Source organism: Microplitis mediator, chromosome 3, assembly GCF_029852145.1.
Source record: "Microplitis mediator isolate UGA2020A chromosome 3, iyMicMedi2.1, whole genome shotgun sequence".
Taxonomy (NCBI): domain Eukaryota; kingdom Metazoa; phylum Arthropoda; class Insecta; order Hymenoptera; family Braconidae; genus Microplitis; species Microplitis mediator.
In genome coordinates this window covers 23,679,639-23,704,500 of record NC_079971.1, presented here as the reverse complement: position 1 = coordinate 23,704,500, position 24,862 = coordinate 23,679,639, and the positions used below count along the sequence as shown (strand labels likewise).

The window sequence follows — 24,862 nt, the reverse complement described above, 5'->3', positions numbered from 1 at the left end:
GATAATTTAAGAGTTTAATGAAGTTAAATCTTGCCCTCTCCTTAAAATAGTAATAATATAAATTATTTAAAAAAAAATTATTATTAATAATAAATTAACTTCATTAATGTCTTAAGTAAAGTCTCATGACTTATTACGAACGACAAATTATGTAAGGGAAAGAAAAAAAAAAATCATGCTTGTGAAATAATAAAAATTTTAATAAAATATGTTGAGTGCTTGGCTCCTTGGCCCGTGATATTAAATAAAATTAAGCAGATAAACAGGACGAGAGTTTAAATATAACAAAATAACAAAAATAATAATAAATAAACAAAACAATTGTTTGTAAAATATAATGTTTAAAAAAAAAATAAATGGTTGACTCGTTACTATGATTTTCGTAAATAAAAATAAAAAATATAACAAAGTTTTAAAAATAAAATTCATAAATTACATGATACGAATAATAATAATATATATTATAACTAAACAACAAGATAAAATATTAAATATGATTATATATATATATATATATATATATATATATATATTATTACTATTGTACTACAAGAAAACGGGAGCTGAAGTTTAACGACGAACTTACTCTAGCTGGTTTGTAAATAAAATTATTTGACTCTTTGAAAAAAAAAAAAAAAAAAGTTTATTTTATTTTAAAACCTTTATCCTGAAATTTAATTTATTCTGAGGATTTAAATTATTGATAGTGAGAATATAAGATTATTCGAAAATCGATAAACTGAGAGGTCATATCTGGGAGCGTAATTATTAAGGGGATAGCCACTGTGAAATTTAAAAAAAAAAATTTTTTTTTTTTATTAAATCAAAGTTTATATGTTCAAAAATATGTATCTAAAGTTTTATATGAAAATTCCGAATATTTTTCAAGTTATAGTAATTTTTGTGACAGCACGTTAACTGACCGTTGCATCGACTAAAAACTTTAAACGCGTTTTTCTCAAAACTACTTTTTTTGTACTGGTGGCATCTGTAATTTTCATAAATATGAACCTATTCGCAACTTTTTTTTTTTTCGTATTCGTCTATTCAGTAGCTAAAGTTGCACGTAGGGAATTTTTAAAATTTTGATTTTTAAGATTTTTTAGGGCTGTTTGAATCCAAAAAAATGAGAAAAAAAAACGAAAAAATTTTTAATATGTCGCCATTTTTTTTCAAATCCAAATTTTCAAAATCCCCTATGTGGAACGATAACCACATGCATACAGATTACAACGCCGTTTGGTTTTTTTGTTTCTGATAATCCGTTTTTGAGTTAGAGATGACACCGTGGTGGGGGAAATTTTTTTGGTGCTCCACAAAAATGCTTATAACTTTGTAACAACATGATATTTTTTAATAAAAATTTAGGAGAATTATCTTCAATGTACACTTTGTAAAACAAAAAAACCCGATCCCCGAATTCCTTTATTATTCCAGTCAAAAAAATTCCCAAAAATCACCTATTTTTTCGATCCTCACAATGGCTATCCTCCTTAAATACGTGCACAGAAAAAAAATATTTTTTGGTGCCAAAAAAATTTGAATTTGACAAAATTTTTGCACTGTGAAGAAAAAAAAATTTTTTTGGCGCCAAAAAAATTTGAATTTGACAAAATTTTTGCACTGTGAAGAAAAAAATATTTTTTGGCGCCAAAAAAATTTGAATTTGACAAAATTTTTGCACTGTGAAGAAAAAAAAATTTTTTGCACTAAGAATTTTTTCGATCCAAAAAAATTCTTGTTTTTAATTCTTGGGACAAATAAAAATTTTCTTGACACAAGAAAAAATTTTCACGCCAATAAAGATTTTCTCGACCCCAGAAAATTCTGGTTTTAAATTCACATAAAATTTCTTCGTGCAAATAAAAATTTTTGAGGCCAAACAAAAATTTTTTTCTTAAGAAAATTTTTTTCTTTAATTTATGAAACAAAAAATTTCTTGGCAAGAAAAAATTTTTTGCGCCAAGCAATTTTTTTTTCTGTGTATTTATCATTAAATTTAATAGACTAAAAATAAATATAAGTCAATATATATTTATATACATACAATAATAACATAAATATAAATATAAAATAAATTACAATCTATTTTAATATTAAATATATATACAAATATAACTGGAGTAATGAGCACTTAATGTCAATTTACACTTTATCAATGTCATAGTGTAAATATTTAAGGGATGAAATACGAGGGTAGAAATACAAATATATATGTATATATATATTGTATAATGAAGAAAAGAAAAAAATATAAAAAATAAAGACTAGGATTTTAGGCAGCACATTCAAGTTGTTCGTAGTTGAGACACATGCCCGTCATATCAACAGGATATGTGTTGTTTTGATCACCCATACCAAACGCCACCCTGATGTTAAATGGAGTGGCTGATGTTTCAACTCGGCAATTACCATCAGCATCAAATTCACTCGTCATACATAGCGATGTTCCGCAGTGCTCCATATCGCAGATACCCGCGCCGTCGTTTCCTGGCTGCAATTATTATTATTGTTATCTTTATAGTTTTTTTTCATCAGTCGGTCATAATTACAGGCCGTGAAAGTCATCAGACACAAGCTGTCAATTAAAATTTTTTTCACCCATTTTACCCCATGACTTTTTTCCAACCGGTAAAAAAATATTTGACATCAAACTGACCCAATTTTCAGTCGGGTAATTTTTTTAAATTTTAAATTGTCATGTCCGTTTTCCCCCTGGTTTCTCAGAAATGAAATTCGGGTAAAAAAAATCTGCGGGCAAATTGAACCCGAAAATCCAAAATTTTTTTTTCAAAAATAAAATTAATTTTAAAAAATGTATGGGTTCATTTTACCCCACCCCATACCTCTTCCTGTAAAGTTCTGATGATAAAAAAAAATTTCCGACTTATTTTAAGTGGGAAATTAATTTATTGGATAATTATTATTATTTTTCTCATTATTATAGACCGTAATTTTGACCCATTTTACCCTATGACTGTTTTTCGACCCGTTTAAAAAATATTTGACATTAAACTGACCCAATTTTTAGTCGGGTAATTTTTAAAAATTTCAAATTCTCCAAATTTTCATGTCCATTTTCTTCCTCGTTTCTCATAAATGAAATTCGGCTAAAAAAATTCTACGGGTAAATTGAACCCTTTTAAAAAATTCAAAATTTTCTCGCAAAAAATTCGTATCAACATCAGGATTTTTTTTTCCAATAGTAAAATTAATTTGAAAAAATTTATTGGTCCATTTTACCCCACCCCGTTTATTACAAATTTTTGATGTTAATAAAAAAAATATCCAGTCTTATTTTAAGTGTAAAATTATTTTTTTTTTCATCGGTTACTCATAATTGCAGGCCGTAATCAGATACAAAACAGCCAATTAAAATTTTGTTGACCCATTTTACCCCATATTTTTTTTTCCACCCGTTTAAAAAATATTTGACATCAAACTGACTCAATTTTTAGTCAGCTAATTAAAAAAAATTTCAAATTCTCCAAATTTTCATGCCCATTTTCTTCCTCTTTTTTCATAAATGAAATTCGGCTAAAAAATTTCTACGGGTAAATTGAACCCTTTTAAAAAATTCCAAATTTTCTCGCAAAAAATTCGTATCAACATCAAAATTTTTTTTCCAATAGTAAAATTAATTTGAAAAAATTTATGGGTCCATTTTACCCCACCCCGTTTATTACAAATTTTTGGTGTTAATAAAAAAAAAATCCAGTCTTATTTTTGTGTAAAATTATTTTTTTTTTCATCGGTTGCTCATAATTGCAGGCCGTAATCAGATACAAAACAGCCAATTAAAATTTTGTTGACCCATTTTACCCCATATTTTTTTTTCCACCCGTGTAAAAAATATTTGACATTTAAAAAACCCTTTTAAAAAAATCAAAAATTGTTTTTTTTAACTAAAATTAATTTTTAAAAAATTATGGGTCCATTTTACCCCACGCGACCCCTTCTTCCTATGAATTTATGACGTAAAAAAAAATATCTTCGACTTATTTTAAGTGAAAAATTAATTTACCCTGTAATTATTGTTATTATAATCATGAATATAAAAAAAACCGTTAGTCAAATCAACAATAGCTTCAATATATAAACTCTGTCAGCGATTGTTGCAAACAATGTCTGACGTTGTCGATCGAATCGTTGAATAATTCATAGCCATCATGAGAGTGACGGTGACGTCGGCTATAGTAGTTTTGCTAAATTACTAAACTAAAGGGATTGAAACAGCCCCAAAACCAGGACAAGCACAAGCACAAGCTTCAGAACCCGAGCTAGAGTCAGAAGTCAGAGCAAGTAATGAATGATAATAATAATAATCAATTAAAATATACCGTTATGAATTCCTCGAAATCACAAGGAATGAGAATCCGATCGACGCAGCGACGTAATGGAAGCCCGTCAACAATAGGGTCATCAACGGGTCCCGTTCCAGATCCTTCGTCATCCAGCGAGGGCTGATTGGTGGAACTGCCGTTAGTTTGCCGACGAAACCTTGACGGGCCGATGCGAAATGAGTCATTGGTACAGGGGAAGTACGCGATGCTGCAGGATCCCTTTTCCTGACGGATGCAAATCAGGTAGTCCTGGTTGGCCAGGTACCGTCCGTTCGGCAAATAGTTGAGGGTTCTCAGGGTTCCCTTGGCGCCGTCGAAGTACTGGAGGCAGCCAGCTGGCGCCCGTTGCTCAAATGGCAACTGGGTTATGGACATTTCCCACATGCGTGATTGAATATTGCGGGGCAATCGCAGATTTAGGGTCACCGGACCATCGGTTACGTCCACGTACACTGTAATTTATTGTAAGTGTCATCATGAGTTATTGGCTACTGATATTTTGATAGATGGTTTATACTGAGGGAGGATTACATTCTATGGGATTTATTTTTTATTAAATTATTTAATATCAATTTGGGGTAGCGATTTTATCTATATCATATTTATTATTACTCTCATATATAATTTTTTATATGATGATTTCTAAGCTGGGAGCTTTTCTATAGATTTGATATTCAAGGAGAAAACGAATCGCGAAAATATCATGCCCTGGTGGATCCGAATTACGATAATTACTGTAATTTACGGTATTCGGAATTACAGTATTTAACAGTAAAATGTGATGCCTTTGGTAAATTACGGTATTTTTACGGTAAATTTTCAGTAAGGGAACAGTAATTTACGGTATAATAGACGTATTACGGTAATTTACTGCAATTGCGACACTTTAACCGTAATTTACGGCCTTTTACGGTGAAACACCGCACTTTTACCATACAATCCCGCAAGATTGTCGCAAATTTACGGCGAATCAACTGTAACTTTACCGTAAATTACCGGAAAAATACGGTATTTATCGTAAAATACCATAGTTTGCCGTAATTCTCCCAAATATCATAAATTACAGCAAAACGCCATAAATTAGGTAATTTACCGTAATTTAGATTCGCCAGGGATGCTTAAACATACGGTAAAAATGCCGCAGATTACAGTAAATTGCCGCGAAGTTTCGTATGGTACCGCAATTTATGATATGCGAAGGAACACTGGTGTGTAACTTAAGATACCGTAATTTACGGTATTTAACATTAAAATGTGATGCTTTAGGTAAAGTACGGTATTTTTACAGTAAATTTGCAGTAAGGGAACAGTAATTTACGGTATGATAGACATATTACGGCAATTTACTGCAATTGCGACACTTCAACCGTAATTTACGGCATTTTACGATGAAGTACCGCAAAGTTACCGCAAATTTGTGGTAAAATACCACTCTTTTACCTACAATCCCGCAGGATTGCCACAAATTTACGGCAAATCAACTGTAACTTTACCGTAAATTATCACAAAATACAGTAATTTATCGTAAAATACCGTAGTTTGCCGTAATTCTCCCAAATATCGTGAATTACGACAAAATGCCGTCAATTACGGTAATTTACCGTAATTTGGGTCCACCAGGGATGCTTAAGCAAACGGTAAAAATTCCGCAAGTTACAGTATTTACCAAAATTTTACCAAAATTCGCTGTAGAATACCGTAAATTTCTATAAATTCCTGAAAATTGTCGCGAAGTTTCATAAATTACCGCAATTTACGATATTCGGAGGAATGACGGTATGTAAGTTAATATACTGCAATTCACGGCAAAATGCGATATTCTACGGTATTTTAAGGCAAAAGTATGGGATTTTTACCGTAAATTTGCAGTGGGATAACAGTAATTTACGGTATAATAGACATATTACGGTAATTTACTGCAATTGTGACACTTTAACCATAATTTACGGTATTTTACGGTGAAATACCGCAATGTTATCGTACAATCATGATAGTAAAAATTACAGAATTTCAATAGCGATTTGAGTTTACCATATAGGGGAGGGTGGGGCAGAGCGGCCCCCCTAAGCCAATTATTACTTTCTGTGTCTTTCAACCATCAGATCACTTTACTTTTGTCCTATTTCGAACAAATTTATGGACATTTTGCCAAAATTCTGAAAAAAAAAAATTTTTTTTGTGGGGCAAAGCGGCCCCCCTCCAAAAATGATAAAAAATTTTTTTTTTTCGTTTTTTTTTTTTTAAATTGTTTTCATCATTAAGAATGTATTTCTTTCTCTTGACAACTATTTTTGGTTTTATATTACTCGAAAAAAATTTTTTAAGGTGTAATAAATCGTTCACTCTCGATTACCTTAATTACTAATTGTTATTTAATAAAAAAAAAAAAACAATTCTATAGTTTTACTTTATTTCAAAAATTTATCAACTAAAAAAAAAATTTTATTTTTATAAATTTTTAGTGACCAAATTTGCCTCTTTTATAGAGAAACGGCCGAAAAATATGAAAAAATAATTTTTTCGGAAGTTTCGGCTGGTCCATTTTGCCCCAGGTCTTATGCGTAGGGCTAGAAATGTGGAATTATAATAATTTTTTTTTAATTTGACGATAAAAATATGAAAAAATCACTTTTTCAAAATTTTGGGCTTCTTCATTTTGCCCCAAATGTCATGCGTAGGGGTAAAAATGCGCAAACTTTTTTTTATCAAAATTTCAGGGGGGCCGCTCTGCCCCACCCTCCCCTAAATTTAATAATTTAAACTCATATATTTAAGTAAAGTTCCCTAAATTTTTTTCTCCATATATATATATGTATATAGAGAAAGAGAGAGAGGGGGTAGGAGAGAAGAGAGAGAGAATAAAGATATATATTTATTAAATTTCAATGGACTTGTGTAGAGAAATGAGCTGATATATATTAAATGAAAAGTAATTGACGAGTATATATTATTGTAGTTCCTGTCAGAGGCCGGCGTTTCTCCCCTAGTAGTTATTTGTCGAGGGTGGGACAAAAAAAAATCTGGGAAAATTGAGGAACTATTGTGAGCTAAGTATTTCGCTGGAGCTTCTTTATTTTCGTGTAAATCGATACTGTAACTACGGTGTTTTGTTGATCGATTTTCATGACGTCAGACCCTATCTATATCTGATGCTAGCCGTGCAGACGGCGTTCATATATTTTCATTATAATAAATCCATACATTTTTTTATTCAATTTTATTCGATGTATAAATCTATCGAGGTATAATTTGTATTAATTAACATCTAGACAATTTAATTTCGCTATGAGATATTATTTTTATAACTTAAGATAATTGTTATTAAATACTGCAATGGGATTTAAATAGACAGCATGGACTATTGATCGCCAAACACCTGAGTCCGAATACTTTAAACGCCGGTATTCATAAATAGTACCGATTATAAACTTTTAATGACCCAATTACTGACACTAACAATTAACGAGATAAATAATTATTTTATTTTATTTGCTGAGCCTTTTGTTGGGACGAGATCGGCACTTATTCTCATACATTAACATTTTTAAATTGTCGTTATTTATTTTTGAAATAAACTGCCGACAAATAAACCACTTGGGATTTAAATTAGTAAACAATAACAAACTTTAACATCTTTATTTTATCTTTATAAAACAAAATAATATTTTTAATTAATTAACATCTCCGCAATAAATATATTTGTCATGCGATTATTTAAATAATTAATAGAAAAATGTAAATCATCGGCGTTAAATATTATTGAGCAAAAGCGGGTCAATTGTTGGGGACTTTTTGACTAAAAAATGATTAATTAAATAAATAAAATGGTTTAATTAGCAAGTGAGATAAATAAACAAATAAATTAGTATATATTTTTTTTTAACAAACGATTTTTAAACTCAAGTTTCCTGGTTTTATTTAAAATAAACCAAATAAACAAAATATTTTTTTAAAAATATTATAATATAATAAAATAGTTGTTTTGTCTCAACATCGGGACATTTGTCGATGATATTAACCAGTTCATAAAACATCACCACCCACCCATTTGTTATTTAAAAATAAAATAACTCGAGGGCCTGAACATTGAGACCGATAACCTCATGCCCAATAACAAAATTCCCAACCGCGCTTTTAAAAATATTATTTGATCCTTGTGACCCTCTCGTTGATTAAATAATCCGTCGATTTGAAATAATTATTTACCCAGCCCGACCAGTTGTCCTTCCACTAATAAAACTCTGTATAAATGCCACTAAAGTTTTATTGTGCCGTGCAAATAATCTGTTATTTAAATAAACAAATAATATTTATCTGTTTCCCCGCTCACAAGCTCCCTATTCCTCACATTAGTCAATTACTATTTTCCCCCACTCCATTATCTACTATACTACGCAACACTCACTCACAGTTGTTAAATTAAATAAAAAAAAAATTTCAAATTCTTTTTTCTCAGTTCCTGTTTTCTCTCATTTTCTCCACTTTTCTCTACAAAAATAAACAACAAATAACAACTCGCTCACTTGATATTCTAGAATGAATCCATATTTATTTGTATTGCACGTCTTCAAAAAAAAATTTAAAAAAAAACTTAAGCGCGCCTGCAATCGGAACGAAATAACAGAAACTTCATAACTGCATTCTACAAAAATATATTTATATATATATATATATATATATATATATACATACATTTTGCTACATTAATAAACATATATAAATATATAGATATATATAAATAATTCATACTATTAGACGCTCTCATTATTATTTCACCTGCAATTTTAGCCAAACCATTACCACCTTGTAGTTATCTTACTAGACTATTGGATATAAAGTTACATATTATGATTATTATTATTGTTGTTATATAAAGATACTTACTATGCTGACCGCTATTCCAACCGCACAGCTGGAATGTCCGCACATCGCTGCTGATCTCCATAACGTCCTCGTCGCAGACTCCAGTTCGTAAATTCGGTTGACCCTGGATGCAATACAATTTTTTTTTATTTATTTTTATTCTCATTTCATGAATTTTTTACATCGATCAATACACATATCGGGTTTGGATTGTCTGTTTGAAAAAAAAAAAAAAAAATAGAAAATATTTCCAATCCACTAAAATGTGATGTTTTATTAATTGATTTTTTGGAATTATGGCTAAACTATTGAGTTTATAGACAAAGTTACCTGATAGTTTTTTGTAGAAAATTTAATTTCTGATAAAATTGCACTGATGTGTTTTTGTCATATTTTTGATATTTAAGACAGAAAATTGATATGAAGACCGAAAACCACAACAAGGCTACAGTTTTGGGGACTAGATACATAAAATTCATATTGTGAGATATATATGAGAGATACGATAAAAATGTATGAGACAAAATTTATAGAGAATTAAATTTGCGACAAAAAAGTATTGTTTAAATTTTTTGTACGATCAATATTTCGGGTGTTATTTTTATTCAAACTTTGATTAAAATTTTATAAAAAAAATAATAATAATAATGTCTTACAATATTGAAGTGGATGAAGTCGATTCTCATCTGGCTGACTTGCGACTCAATTTTTTTTATAACCACTGAACAATTCATAGGCTGATCGATAAGGTTTGGAAAACCAGGACTTATCACGTAGGTCAAATTGTTGATCACCTCGCCGCCGCAACTCGCTGTGACTTGATGGGACATAAATTATTTATGTACTTTATTGCTATCATTTTTATACATAGTAATAACAGCGGGGTAAAATGAGACTATTTCTAAGAAATAGTAAATTACACACCTAGGGAGCAAAGCAGGACATGCTGACCCACGTGTGTAATTGTCTTGAAGGCCAATCCGCCTTCGGCTCGGGGTGTCCTACTTGCCTCCGTGGTTTGAATACGATTTTTCACCAGACCTGCGCCGAAAGTTTGAATTTCTGCCTTGATGTTCAGAGGGAAGAAAGTCGTTATTTTTTTTTACGAGAAAACAGATGATAAAAATTTGCGCATGCGCCATTCTTCCCGCAAACGGAATCAAAATTTTAACTTTTAGGCGCAGATCTGATGAAAAATAGAATACACACCATAGGGAAAGGCCTTAATTTCCTCCCTTGATGTGTAATGTACTATTTTATCAAAAAATGGGTCTTATTTTCCCTTACTTGCCCCTATTTTGAACCATAATTATCTCTAAGTAACTGTATCAGTGCGGCCAGATCGTGGGATATTTTCCTCTCCCAGGTTAAATAGCATGGAGCGTAATGCTGGGCGGGGAAAATTTTGACCCACGATATGGCCACACTGAACTATATTTCGAAAATTTTCCATAATTCCTACAGATCAGGAGATTCGATATCCCGAATATAAAAAAATTTTGTGACAGTAGAGCACTACCTCTCCGCTTCGCGTTTGAAGTACGCGATAATTCTCAAGACGATGCAGTGAACCCTCTAGTCCACACCCGGACGAAAAAATATATATGACATATATGCGTTGACAAATATCCTATGTGTTACATAAATTTTTTTCTCTTACAGAAAAAATTCAAAAATATTACGATGCCACTCATAAAAAAAATTCAAAGCCCGCAATTTTTTTAAATTTAAAAATCTTACGATGGCGCTCATATAAAAAATTAAAAAAAAAATTCAAAGCCCGCAATTTTTTAAATTCCCAAATTTTATGATGGCGCTCATAGAAAAAATTAAAAAAAAATTCAAAGCCCGCAATTTTTTAAATTCCCAAATTTTATGATGTCGCTCATATAAAAAATTCAAAGCCCGCAATTTTTTAAATTCCCAAATTTTATGATGTCACTCATATAAAAAATTCAAAGCCCGCAATTTTTCAAATTTCAAAAATCTTACGATGTCGCTCATATAAAAAATTAAAAAAAAAATTCAAAGCCCGCAATTTTTCAAATTTCAAAAATCTTACGATGTCGCTCATATAAAAAATTAAAACAAAAATTCAAAGCCCGCAATTTTTTAAATTCCCAAATTTTCCGATGTCACTCATATAAAAAATTCAAAGCCCGCAATTTTTTAAATTACCCAATTTTCCTTCACACCTGTTAATAACAACATTCTACTTTATAATGAGAACCCTGATAAAATATTCTTCTTTGATCAACAATTCCGTCTATCAATAATTAAAAACAATAAAACCAAGTACCGAATTCACAAAGTCTCCAGCTAAAAAAAACTTTTTTTAAAGACTTTGATTAAAAACTACACAAGGGCCGTTAAGAAAAAAAAAAAAAAAATAGAAAATTACCCGGCAATTCACAGATCGGAGAGAAATGTTGCAAGTGGGTCCTTAACTCCTCATGCATTCCAAAGCAATTCCCTAGTGGTTAAACCTATTTTTTATTTTATTTTTAAAAAAAAACTTTTCTTGCCTCTTCTCTCGTCTCTTTCTCTTCTCATCTTCACCCGCTCAGTCTATTCACGATTTATCCGCATGGTACTCTGGCACAACTAACAAACTCTTTTTTCATTTATAATTTCTTCATTCCAGAGCAGATATTTGCACACGGCGCGGGTAAAAAAAACTAGCTTTTAAAAATTCACGACCACCGATTCTACTTCTGAGCTTCAAAGCTTCAAAGGGGAGGGGGTGAAACGTAAGCTTGTGTGGATGAGGGTCGAGGGTTGGAGACGGAGTCGAAATTAGGCTCAGGCTTGGGGTTACCGTTGGGATTCGAGTTGAGGGCAAAGGTAAAGGTAAAGTTTAAGTACCAGACTAAAAAAATAAACAAATAAATTAGAGAATATGCAAGTTAAGAAGCTGGGGATTAAATTGGGCCCTTAAACCCAACAATTCGACGGTAAATTTCCCTAGTGGGTAAGTACAAATGTCACAAGTGTCGAGCTGGGAGTCCCATGTCGACAGGATGGATCCAAAAGCATCACCAGCAAAGATACTGACTATACCAGAGGCTACTGGATGCTGGGTATTGAGAGAAGGGAGAGAGAGGGGGATTATTACCCCACTCTCATGGGTAAGTAGAAAACCGGTCATGAACCTCAACGGTATTAACTAGTTATCTATAGAACCTAATACTGGATGAAATGTCAACGTGAGGATATAAATTTTTTTTTTTTTTTTTTTTTTTTCAGAATCATTGATTAGTCGAGATTATTATTATTAAGACTGTGATTATTAATTGAAATTTTTTTTTTTAGTCTAAGTGATGAAGGTACCAATTGGAAGTATAATGATAATTTTTTTGGAAAGTCATTATTTGAAATGAGTAGTTCAAATTTTTGATATTGCGGCGAAAATATTGGTCTTATTAAAAAAATTTTCGAACAAAAGTTGTAGGAAATTTAATTTTCTATAAAAAATGTCTCTTATGATTTTTTTATGAGATCAATATTTTCGCCGTAATTCAAAAATTAAGATTCATAATGAATGATTCAAAATTTTGGAATTATGAAAATCTTATTTTTGAAATTACGGCTTTCTTATTAGTCCTAAAAAAAAATAATAAGAGACATTTTTTTTAGAAAATTAAATTTCCTACAACTTTTGTTTGAAAACTTTTTTAATAAGACCAATATTTTCCTCGTAATATAAAAAAGTTCACACCACTAATTATTAATTATTTTTAAATTAACGCAAAAATCCTGGCCCCAGTCATTATTAATATTTAAACGGTTGTAACTTGGCTCAGAATTGTGGGAATTGAAACAAAAAAAAAAGAAATTGGAGCGGGGAATGTCTAGGTTGTGAGTAAGTATGGGTAAAATGGGTTAAAAAATTTTTGAGATGTGTTTTGATTACAATAAAAAAGAGTTTTTGGGCTTGAGGAGCCAGGCGGAGATTTGGGCTGCGTTCTTTTGAGTTATTGAGGGCTTTCGGGGAAAAAATTGATAGAGTTTCTTAAGTTACTTTTTAGATCTGACGTTAAAAAGTTGAGAAGTTTAAGTAAAGACTTTAAGCTGGAGAATTGATTTTTGGACACACGATAAGACTGAGTTATTTCCAAATTTTTTTTACATGAAAAAAAAATTGATTATAAATTTTGTACCCCGTAAAAAATATGAACAATATATATTTGTATATATCTGAATAAAAAAAAATTACAATATTAAAATAAAAAAAAATTCTCACTCACGATTTGCGACTCAAGAATTTCCCGTTTGTTAAAATAAAATCCCGTACTCTTAAGATCCCATCCCATCCCATCACCATACAATATAATAAAACTCCGCAACCTACAAACTTGCCTCTTAACAAAAAACCGTACGGAATTATCCATTTCCTCATATTATAAGCCATCACCTAAATAATAAATTCTTCCGTCTCAGCATAAATAAATAAGCTAATTTACGGTCCATATAAACAAGTATCACAATTTAAATATTTAACTACCCGCCAATAAACTTTATTGACTTTCTCAATAAATAATCAGTGTCTATATTTTATTTTAATTAAAAAAAAAAAAATTTAATCCCGCAACAAAGTCCACGGTAAATATTTTATAAAAACAATTCCTAGATTTATTTATTATTTTTAAATTTATTGAATTTTTTTTTTTTCGAACGTTGAATTAAATCTACACCAAACCTTTAAAAGTAAGCAATCAAGTAACTGTACTTGGGATCCGGTTGTACATGTACGTGATTCAATACAAATTTTTTTTTATCTATATCTATATATATATATATATAAGCAACATGTGTTAAATCTGTGAAAAATTCCTTCTCACGAATTTATGAAACAATTCAATTTTCTCTGCATTTTTTTTCTGACAATAAAATTTTTAAATTTTAATAAAAAAATTTTTTTTTTTTTTTAATTTCATTTTATGGTAAAAATATTTTTTTTTTATTTACTTTATTGAAGATTCACGAGTAACTAAAACGTGGTACGAATGTATGAATAATAAATATATATATATATATATATATATATATATATATATATATATATATATATATATATATATATATATATATATATATATATATATATATATATATATATATATATATATTAACTTACAGACACAGCAAACACCAAAACCTAGAGCACATGGTCCATGTGATTTTCCTTGTTGAATTCGGCACTCGTATGTGTTCATGCATATTCCACGTCGACGTTGATCTTCAGACCGACACTCTTCCTCGACGGGTACGGGAAAAAAGTTTAGAACTGTAATTTAATAATTAAAATTTATATAATAATATTACAGGTTTTTTTTTAATTATATCACTTAAATACTTAAGCTCCTGGGTATTGTTATTATGGAGAATAAATTTAAGGCATGAAAAAAGTTTTTAGTGATAGTGCAGTAATATCTGGTCCGGTGGTTTTATAAGTTCGTATCGTAAAGAAACGTGTCTTGTTAGCATAATATATAAAAAGTTTTATTAATTATTTATTAAGCTGGGATTTATACTTTTTTGAATAAATTCACCTAAGAGGGCTGTATTCATAGTTTTTATATACTGATAATTTTTTTAGATGAAGGTGTTGTTCATTTTTATTTAATAGTACAAAATTTTGGTATTTTTTGTTACTTTCCATACAGGAGCTGCCAGGAACAACGGGCCCCTACTTGGCCCAGCACTGGGGAACCTAGCCTTGGCCATCCAATGGCAAGCCAGGCTTGGGCCAGGACTGGGTAACCTAGCCTTGGCCGTTACAATGATTACCCGGGCTTGGGCCAAGACTGGGTAACCTAGCCTTGGCTGTTACAATGATTACCCGGGCTTGGGCCAAGACTGGGTAACCTAGCCTTGGCCATCCAATGGCAAGCCAGGCTTGGGCCAGGACTGGGTAACCTAGCCTTTGCCGTTACAATGATTACCCGGGTTTGGGCCAAGACTGGGTAACCTAGCCTTGGCCATCCAATGGCAAGCCAGGCTTGGGCCAGGACTGGGTAACCTAGCCTTGGCCGTTACAATGATTACCCGGGCTTGGACCAAGACTGGGTAACCTAGCCTTGGCCGTCCAATGGCAACCCAGTCTTGGGCCAAGGTAGGATTACCCAAGTTTGGATATACCTATGGTTTATATAAGTAGATCATATAAATGTACCAGTTCAACTTTAGTAGGTTCGTCCAGTAGCTACCGTTCGGACCCAGTAATCAGAAGGACGGCAGTTCGCGCCCAGAGTCCAGCAGAATTTCCACCGAGTTTTTTTCACATCATTTACCTCCCTTAGATAATTAAAACGTTAATGATCATGAATTAACGAGGTTAATAATAATAAATTTTTTTTAATTAAATTTATTCGTTTCCTGGAAGCCTGGGCCAGGTCTGGCAACCAGGCTTGGCCTGAGATTATCATTCCAGGCTTCTACCAAGGCTGGGCCAAGACTGGCTTACAAGCCTGGCCCAAGGTTCTACAAAGTTGGGCCAAGTCTGGGCCAAGCCTGAGCCCGTGGTACTGTCCTCTCTGGGTTATTATCGGAAATTTTAATATTTCTTTAGATTTTTTTCTGTAATGATTTTGCTGTACGATGATTTTATTTATTTATTTTTGTTTAGTTAATTTTGATTTTTTTTTCAATTATTATTTTTGTAGCCTTCATACTATAGGCAAGTGATCAATAAATTTTTTTTGACTACCGTTAAAATGGATAATTTAATTTTTGTCATTTCTACTAGCGGGCAAAATTACTTCCATCCGCCACCTAGCGGATTTATGAACGAACTAACGAAAAAAAAAAAATTAATGAAAAAATCAAGGGTCAAAAAATACTTTTCAATATATGTAAGGGTGAACCAAAAAAACTGATGATTTTTTTGAAGGGTCAAGAATTTGAAAAATTACAAAAATGATTAAAATTCAGATTTTTTATTTATAAATTTTTTCTTTCTTGTGGCTGCAATAGTTTGTGGTAAAATCATGAATACGCTGAAAATTTAAGCCCAAAATTTGAGTACTTAAACGTCGCTCGGGAATTTCGAATCTTTCCGAGTGCTGTCTTTTGGACATTTTCGAGCGACCCTGAAATATTAATATTAAGGCTTCTCGATTTTTTCACCATCATTTTGTATCATAATAAAAAAAATAGAACCCGAGACATAGAAAAAATTATTTATTTGCACACTTTTCCTTTTTTAATTAAATTTTTAGGTTTTTTTGGTTTTTCAAATCTTACCCAATTTTATTGTTTAAGACTGTCCAGTATATTTTCGGTTATGCAACAGTTATATTTTAGTGGAATGATAATAATTGAGTTATAAAAAAATACAAAAATTAATTCAAAGTATTAGTTACATATTTTGAGTTAATATTCAAAATTATTGAGCGACGTCTAAAAATCTATATTTTGAGCTAAAATTTTCAGCCTGGTATTGATTTTACATAAAATATTTCTGCCACGAGAAAGAAAAAATTTAGAAAAAAAAAAATCCGAATTTCAATCATTTTTGTAATTTTCCAAATTTTTGAGCGACTCCTTAAAAATTTTTTATCCAGCTGATTTTTGGAGCGGGTTCTTAAAACATCAAACCAACAAATTTTCATATAAGACTAAAAAAAAAACAGTCGGTTTTTTTGGGCCTCCCTAATGTATACATACACATTATCTTCTATATAAAAAAAATTGTGAAACCAATAACGTGGAATTACAACCGTCGTCATATATTTTTCATAAGCTGCCACGAAATTCATATATGTATGAATATAAAAATTACATTGTATTGAATTGGACATTGTATAAATATGACAATAAATATAATACAAAGCAAATATATAGACAGATGTGCAACATTAATAAATCTATATGTAAATACTCTATATATATAAATATATATATATATATGTATATATTCGACTAAATAAATTGCAATGCAATATCCATTTTTTTTTTTTACATCAAATTTATAATTTTTTTTTAAATAAAACTAATGGAGTTCAAAAAAAAAAATTCATTCGAGTAAAAGTAATTTTCTTTATGAAAGTGCAACTAAATTTTGGAGTGATTGAAATAAAAATAAAAATAAAATAAAAAAAACAACGATTGCAACAAAAGAAATAATTCAAACACCGATGAACAAAATTACCTAAGGGGGAAAATAGTCAAAGTTAATTTAGATTCACGTGAGTTAAAGCAACTATACTCCGATATACTTTAATTATTTATGTGGAAAAATGGGAACGGGGCGTGCTAGTATATAAAATACATATATATCTATATATATATATATTATGAGATAAAGGATATAATATTGAAAATTGAAACAATGCTAGTAATATATAATATAATAAATAGCATTGAGTAGCATTGAATCACCAGTTGTTTTATTTCCAATCCGTGATTGGATTTATTGAGATGTTGAGCTATTGTTGCTATTAAACGGACTCTATTTGTTATTAATCAATTAATATTGAGTCTGGTAAGAAATTATTAGTGATACATTTATATAAATTTAACAACTGTGAGTGGGTGTTGCGTAGTATAGTAGATAATGGAGTGGGGGAAAATAGTAATTGACTAATGTGAGGAATAGGGAGCTTGTGAGCGGGGAAACAGATAAATATTATTTGTTTATTTAAATAACAGATTATTTGCACGACACAATAAAACTTTAGTGACATTTATACAGAGTTTTATTAGTGGAAGGACAACTGGTCGGGCTGGGTAAATAATTATTTCAAATCGACGGATTATTTAATTAACGAGAGGGTCACAAGGATCAAATAATATTTTTAAAAGCGCGGTTGGGAATTTTGTTATTGGGCATGAGGTTATCGGACTCAATGTTCAGGCCCTCGAGTTATTTTATTTTTAAATAACAAATGGGTGGGTGGTGATGTTTTATGAACTGGTTAATATCATCGACAAATGTCCCGATGTTGAGACAAAATAACTATTTTATTATATTATAATATTTTTAAAAAAATATTTTGTTTATTTGGTTTATTTTAAATAAAACCAGGAAACTTGAGTTTAAAAATCGTTTGTTAAAAAAAAAATATATACTAATTTATTTGTTTATTTATCTCACTTGCTAATTAAACCATTTTATTTATTTAATTAATCATTTTTTAGTCAAAAAGTCCCCAACAATTGACCCGCTTTTGCTCAATAATATTTAACGCCGATGATTTACATTTTTCTATTAATTATTTAAATAATCGCATGACAAATATAATTATTGCGGAGATGTTAATTAATTAAAAATATTATTTTGTTTTATAAAGATAAAATAAAGATGTTAAAGTTTGTTATTGTTTACTATTTTAAATCCCAAGTGGTTTATTTGTCGGTAGTTCATTTCAAAAATAAATAAAGACAATTTAAAAATGTTAATGTATGAGAATAAGTGCCGATCTCGTCCCAACAAAAGGCTCAGCAAATAAAATAAAATAATTATTTATCTCGTTAATTGTTAGTGTCAGTAAGTGGGTCATTAAAAGTTTATAATCGGTACTATTTATGAATACCGGCGTTTAAAGTATTCGGACTCAGGTGTTCGGCGATCGATAGTCCATGCTGTCTATTTAAATCCCATTGCAGTATTTAATAACTATAATTAGTATTAAAAAAAGTAAATAATTATTGTGTCCAGCTTGAACCACTTTTCAGATCGCGGTCCCTATTCTCAGCCATGAAAAGAAATCCCGTTTTTTATCATAATTTCCCAGGCGGATAAATAAAATATCGTTACCTCTGGGCTCTATCTCTCGATTCGGAAAAAGTTGTTGTTTATTCCCCTTGACTGGCGATTGCCCAAAGCCAGGCCACATATTGAACACGGACCAGTGTTGACTCGGCGCCACGAGAACCAAAATAATAGTCCACCAGCATGATATCGCAGTCCATCGGCACATGGTTCGTATGGTCGCATAAAACCCGAGGACGTAACGACACAGCAATTATTGTGTCTCACAGCGCACTTATCTTCAGCCACTCGTAGGTAATGTAAACACGGCTGTGACAACAACGGGACATCTACAACAGCCACACAAAGACAACACTCATGTGAATATCGATGTGTATTTACACAATACGGTATAAAAGGCACAGTGGCCTTTGATGATTTACGCAAACTTGTTCCCTGGTTCAAGGTCTTGCTCTTTATGCGGAAATCTCACTCAACTGGGTGACCATCAACCTCATCATTATCCTCTTTTTATTCCCCCTCCATTTCTTTCTCCTCCTTCTTCTTCTTCTTCAACCTCATCTTCTTCTGCGTCTTATTCTTCCAGTCGCGATAGTTTATAATAATAATAAATTATCCAGACTTTTATTTTTTTTCCCATAATAAAATTTTTTTTTTGCTTAAATATATACTCGTATAAAAAAACAATATATGGTAAAAATATATAAAGTCATATATGTTTGCAACAAAAAAATATATGATGTTATATTGTATATTATAAAAAATCATATAGAGATTTTGGCCGATATGATATAAAATTATATACAGTAGTAAATATATGTATTCCATATATGTAATTTATATGTTTTTTATATTAAGCTATATATACATTTACGTTTACCTTATAATATATTGTATTGATATATTTCCTTTTATATTCAAAAAATATATAATTTTTATATGAAATGAAATATATGGTAGCATATAATTTATATTATATATGGCACCATATATTTTCTTTGTTATATTTAAGCATATATTTTATTCGGTGAATGTATCTGTATATGGGTATATATATTCGCATCAAACTTTTTTTTTCATACACAATATAAATATATGTTTTTATATATGATCAGAATATATTTTTCGTAAATGATAGAAATATATATTTTTATGTATGATAAAAATATAGTTTTCGTATATGACAAGAATATATATTTTCATATATGATAAAAATATATTTTTTGTATATGATTGACATATATATTTTATATATGCTAAACAATACGGACTCGTATATGATGAATATTGTATTTTTTAATATGAAAAAAAATATATCAGAAAATATAGTTAATTTGGCCACATATATTTTCTGATATTTATCATATATTTTGACCATATATGTTATTTTCATACGGGATAAAAATATGCTGATATTTAATATTTCAAAAAAAAAAAAAATTCCTCGTTAAAAAATATGTTTGCTGTGTAAACGTTGTTATAAAATATATATATATATATATATAATTGTTACTAACAAGACTTGGGTCAAATTTGCAAAAAAAAAAAAAATTGAGTAAAATTTGTTGATTTTTTAAATAAATATAATGAAACATTCAAATACTGGGGATGAAAAGTCTGATAAATTGATATAAAATTACTAAAAATAAGTATGACAATTATAATTATTTTTTTTTATATCAAAGACTTAAATAAATAGACGAATAAAAAGTATGAAAAATATATAAAGCCGAACTCGCGGGTATTTTTAGAGCAAATTATCGACCAGTGGGTCGGGATGATTAAAATTACACGATTTCAAATATAAATACTGAATTTTATATAATATATATATAAATAATGATTTTACTACATATTTTATTTATGACCCCGCCATTTGCCAGAGATGTTTTATTTTTACTTTCGGGATTTCTGCTAAAAGAATTTCGCCAGGTTTTTATTTGAATAATTAACTGGCAGAAATGGCACGAAATTAGGAGGCGATAAAAATTTTTTTATACAAAAAAAACAATTACTTGGCTTGTAGTATTTGGTAGTTTGATATTGAAACAATATAACAGGAAATTAAAATAGAAGTGAGTTTAAATTGTTAGCTGTGTTAACTGAGTTGTTTTTTAGATTTTTTTTCTAAAACTTTACCTCGCTCCAGTCTGTCCGATAACTTTGTTATAAATTAGCAACTCTTGGAATTTTTTTTTGTATGAATTGTTTGACAAATAGTTTATTTAACATTTTTTTTTTAAAACTTATTTTTTCAATTAAAATTCTGAAGGAGTGGGGCAAAATGAGACACTTCTTTTATTATAAAAAAAAAAAAAATTTTTTGAAAATGTTTATTGTCTAGAAAAAATATGGGGTGAGTTGGTCAGCCCCAACAGTGCGACGATTTTGAAATTTTGACAAGAAAACATTTTTTTGTGTTCATTCAAATTTTTTTACAAAAAGTCAAAAAAGCTGAAGGGTAAAATAAATTAAAAAAATTTTTATTTTAAATTTCGAAAATAAATATATCAGCTATAAACTGCATGTAGATATTTAATTTATTCATCACAACTTTCCCACAAAATTTGAAATTTTTTTTCCCGCGTTATTTTTCTTTTTTCAATTTTACTAAACACGAAAAATTTACTCTCAATTTTTTTAAATCGTCGCTCTACTATATGACCAACTTACCCCACAATTTTTCTAGAGACTACAAAAACTTTTACAAACCCCCCCCCCCCCTTCTTCCCTATATATTATTTATTACCCAATAATTAACTATATATTTTTATATACTTATATATTTTCAAGACATATATGTATACATTTTATTGTTTGAATACACAGAAAAAAAAGATTTCTCGGCTCAAAATATTGTGACTTACCCCGCAACAAAAAATTTTTTCGCGCCAAAAAATTTTAGTCTTTAATTCGAAATGCAAAATATTTTTTACGTCAAGAAATTTTTTTTATGGCACAAGAAATTTTTACTCACCCCAATAAAATTTTTAATTGCGAATTGAAGAGTAAAATTTTTTTGTGCCAAAAAATTATTTTTTTTTGTATTTTCCACTGTATCAAATATCAAAATAATAAAATAAAATTACAAATAATTACCAAACAACAACAAAACTTCAAAATAAATTATTTATTATCCAATCAATTCATCAAATAAATTTCTTTCATCTACCACAGGTACATCGATTAAATTTTTCACATAATTTTACAGCGCCCTCTATTACAAATCTATTTATATCATTATTATTATTATTTTATTTTACAATTAATACCAAGGATTTCACCCACTGGTAAACGGATTAGATTTAGGATTTTTAACCGGTGGAATTTTATCTCCAGCGATCCGAATCTCAGTAAGCGTCAACCCAATCTTGTGATGATTAATAACCGTTTCCATATCCGGTAGGATGAACGAAATTTCATCTTCAAACATGGAAGAAAATTCATACTCGGACACAACGACTCTCATCATCGCCATCTCCAAGGAATAAATCAAAAATGAATTAGCATCCGCCATTAAAACTTTTTTACCCCGCGTGCAGGTTTTGACATCTCGTGTTTTTTTGTAAATGAATCTCATTCCGTCGAACCCGCCGTCAATGTCAATTTTGAACCTATAAAATTTTTTATTTTTGTCCAAAAAATCAATCCCCAGTTTTTCTTTGCTCGCCTTAATAGTCGCGTTGCATTTCCCGTGAATCGTTGATTCAAAAGTGGGAACCAGTTGCCCGCCGAGATCTATTTCGCTGATCCACAAAACGTTGAGCTGATTGGCCATTTCCCACCAGGATCCGTAAATTGATTTGTCAGTATCGTTGGGCGCCACCAATTCGGTCACTCCATTTTTATCGAACACTATTTCAAACGGCTCGCACAGTCCGCGATTTAAATTTTTTTCACAGCTTTCGCGTACGAATTTTGGCTCCAAAGGTTTCGTAGTACCGCCAGGTACTTCAATGTACGTTTGGGTCCATGAATTTTCTACAAAACAGATTATACTTCTAAAAGATGAATTTTGACATTTCAGTATCGTCAGAATATTGCCGTGGCCGATTGTTGAATTGTCGTAGTGCCTTTCCCAATTTTTAGTGAAGTTGAATACGTATTCAGGCATGTTGTAAACATTTGGGTCATTTATTGAATACTGTGCGCCTGAAATAATTCAAAAAAATATACAATAAAGTGATCCTTAAAACGGCAATTTTTGAATTTTTTACCATCACTTCCCAAAAGGTTACACTCGATCAATCAACTTCAAAATTTATCCAGATCTAACTTTTCATCAGCCCTTTCGATTGCCGCCAATTAAATTCAAATCGGTTGATTCGTTCCAAAGATCGTACGACAAAAATTATCTTACCCCCCCCCCCCCCCCACCCACACACGGACGTCGACTCAAAAATAGAATAATTTCCTAGGACCTCAAAACGTCTAGATCTGATGAAAAGTCGATTATCGAAAATCGGACCGAAACCACTAACTTTTCTCTTTTTGAAAATTTGAATTTTTATGGCGGGAAATTCAAAAACTATAGAAATCACTAGTAAAATTTTGTATTTTGAACCGCTTGAGAAGTGATTGAAAAAATTTAGGATATCACCCTTTTACGGACCACTTTGATATATATTATATATATTGTTTGGTTAGTTATTAAATGTGAGTACTTACTGAGAAGAAAGGGTATCAAATACTCCATAGCGTTATTGACGGTGGTTAAACGAGGAATGAAGCTTTTAAGCGTCCTTTTAAAGCTCTCATACTCATATAATATATAACATTAATGTGCTTGTTTATGTATATATATATATATATATATGTGTGTATACATATAGGTATAGATATAGACAATTGGGTCCATAAAGGTACGATTTATTCAATTCAACTTAATCACGTTCAATTTAATCAATTTATGTTACGGGAGCTCGAGAGTTTAAGAGTTTAAATGTTTTTTTTTTTTTTTAAATGTTGATTTTATTTGGAATTAATAATTTTTATAAAATTTAAGGTGGATTTAGTTTTTTTCAACGCGGAACTCAAGTTTCCGGGGAACAAAAGATTTTTTTTGTCAACAATATTGATTTTACATTGCGCTGCGACGTGCTCGCGGCGGAATATAAGGTGTGATTTCAAATAAAATACTGCGGCACAAATTTCATTCTTTTAGGAAACTAAATTTTGAAAAAAATTTTAAAATTTAAATTCTGATACTTTTATTGAGACAAAAGTGGACAGTGAAATAGAAAGATATTTATTTAAAAATTAATTTTGAATAAAATCAAATTTTTTTTCAATCTTTGGCTGAGGGTAAAAGACCCAAAATATTATCGGTATCATTAGTCGCCCACTTTAGCTGATTAATGGGTTTTTATAATTTTTATAAGAAAAGATTATAAAAATTTTTCAAATATTTGAAAAATCTAAAAAAACTTCAAACTTCCCGCTGTTTTCAAGCTCAGGGTGAGTCTAGATTATCTGTAGGAATTCATAAGACATTTGGCACGTGGCCCAATTGGGACGATAGCCAAAAGTATCAAAAAAAAAAAAAACTTTACAACACCGAGCCCTGAGTCTAGATTTTCGATCTTCTATAGATTTTCTTAGACAGCGATCCTGATCAAAATTAAGGCGTAGGATGGCCGTTTGAAGGCATCGGGGGCCTTAGTCTTTTGGAAAAACGCCAGCATACAAAAGCGAAGGAAAAAAAATTATCTTTGGGTTCAAAAAACTTTTATATGTTTTATGACTCGGAAACTACTTGACTGAAGGACTTCAAAATCTAATTAGTTCTCAGTCTTGGTGAGTTCTTTTAAAGATATGGTCGGGCAAAAAAAGTTTACACACATACACACACACACACACGCGGACGTCCATCTGGAAATAGCCGGAATATTTTCCTAGGACCTCAAAACGTCGAGATCTGGTAAAAACTCGATTATCAAAA

At 30.4% G+C, this 24,862-nt stretch overlaps 2 protein-coding genes across 3 annotated transcripts; both read right to left on the bottom strand.

The window, feature by feature from the left end:
- Positions 1–624: 624 nt before the first annotated feature.
- LOC130665088 (uncharacterized) lies at positions 625–19,405 on the bottom strand. 2 transcript variants are annotated; one of them, XM_057465358.1, is made up of 6 exons: positions 18,967–19,405; positions 14,344–14,493; positions 9,863–10,017; positions 9,228–9,330; positions 4,341–4,795; positions 625–2,494 (listed from the first exon to the last, which is right to left on the bottom strand). In XM_057465358.1, the coding sequence occupies exons 1-6, from the start codon at positions 19,127–19,129 to the stop codon at positions 2,276–2,278; spliced, it is 1,245 nt and encodes a 414-aa protein (XP_057321341.1). In that variant the 5' UTR covers positions 19,130–19,405; the 3' UTR covers positions 625–2,275. The 2 variants fall into 2 exon arrangements, with proteins under 2 accessions (XP_057321341.1, XP_057321340.1); XM_057465357.1 differs by having other exon boundaries at positions 9,863–10,023; positions 18,967–19,403.
- A 2,626-nt stretch (positions 19,406–22,031) lies between these two features.
- LOC130665087 (uncharacterized) lies at positions 22,032–23,702 on the bottom strand. Its single transcript, XM_057465356.1, has 2 exons — positions 23,590–23,702; positions 22,032–23,073 (listed from the first exon to the last, which is right to left on the bottom strand). The coding sequence occupies exons 1-2, from the start codon at positions 23,615–23,617 to the stop codon at positions 22,202–22,204; spliced, it is 900 nt and encodes a 299-aa protein (XP_057321339.1). The 5' UTR covers positions 23,618–23,702; the 3' UTR covers positions 22,032–22,201.
- Positions 23,703–24,862: the final 1,160 nt, after the last annotated feature.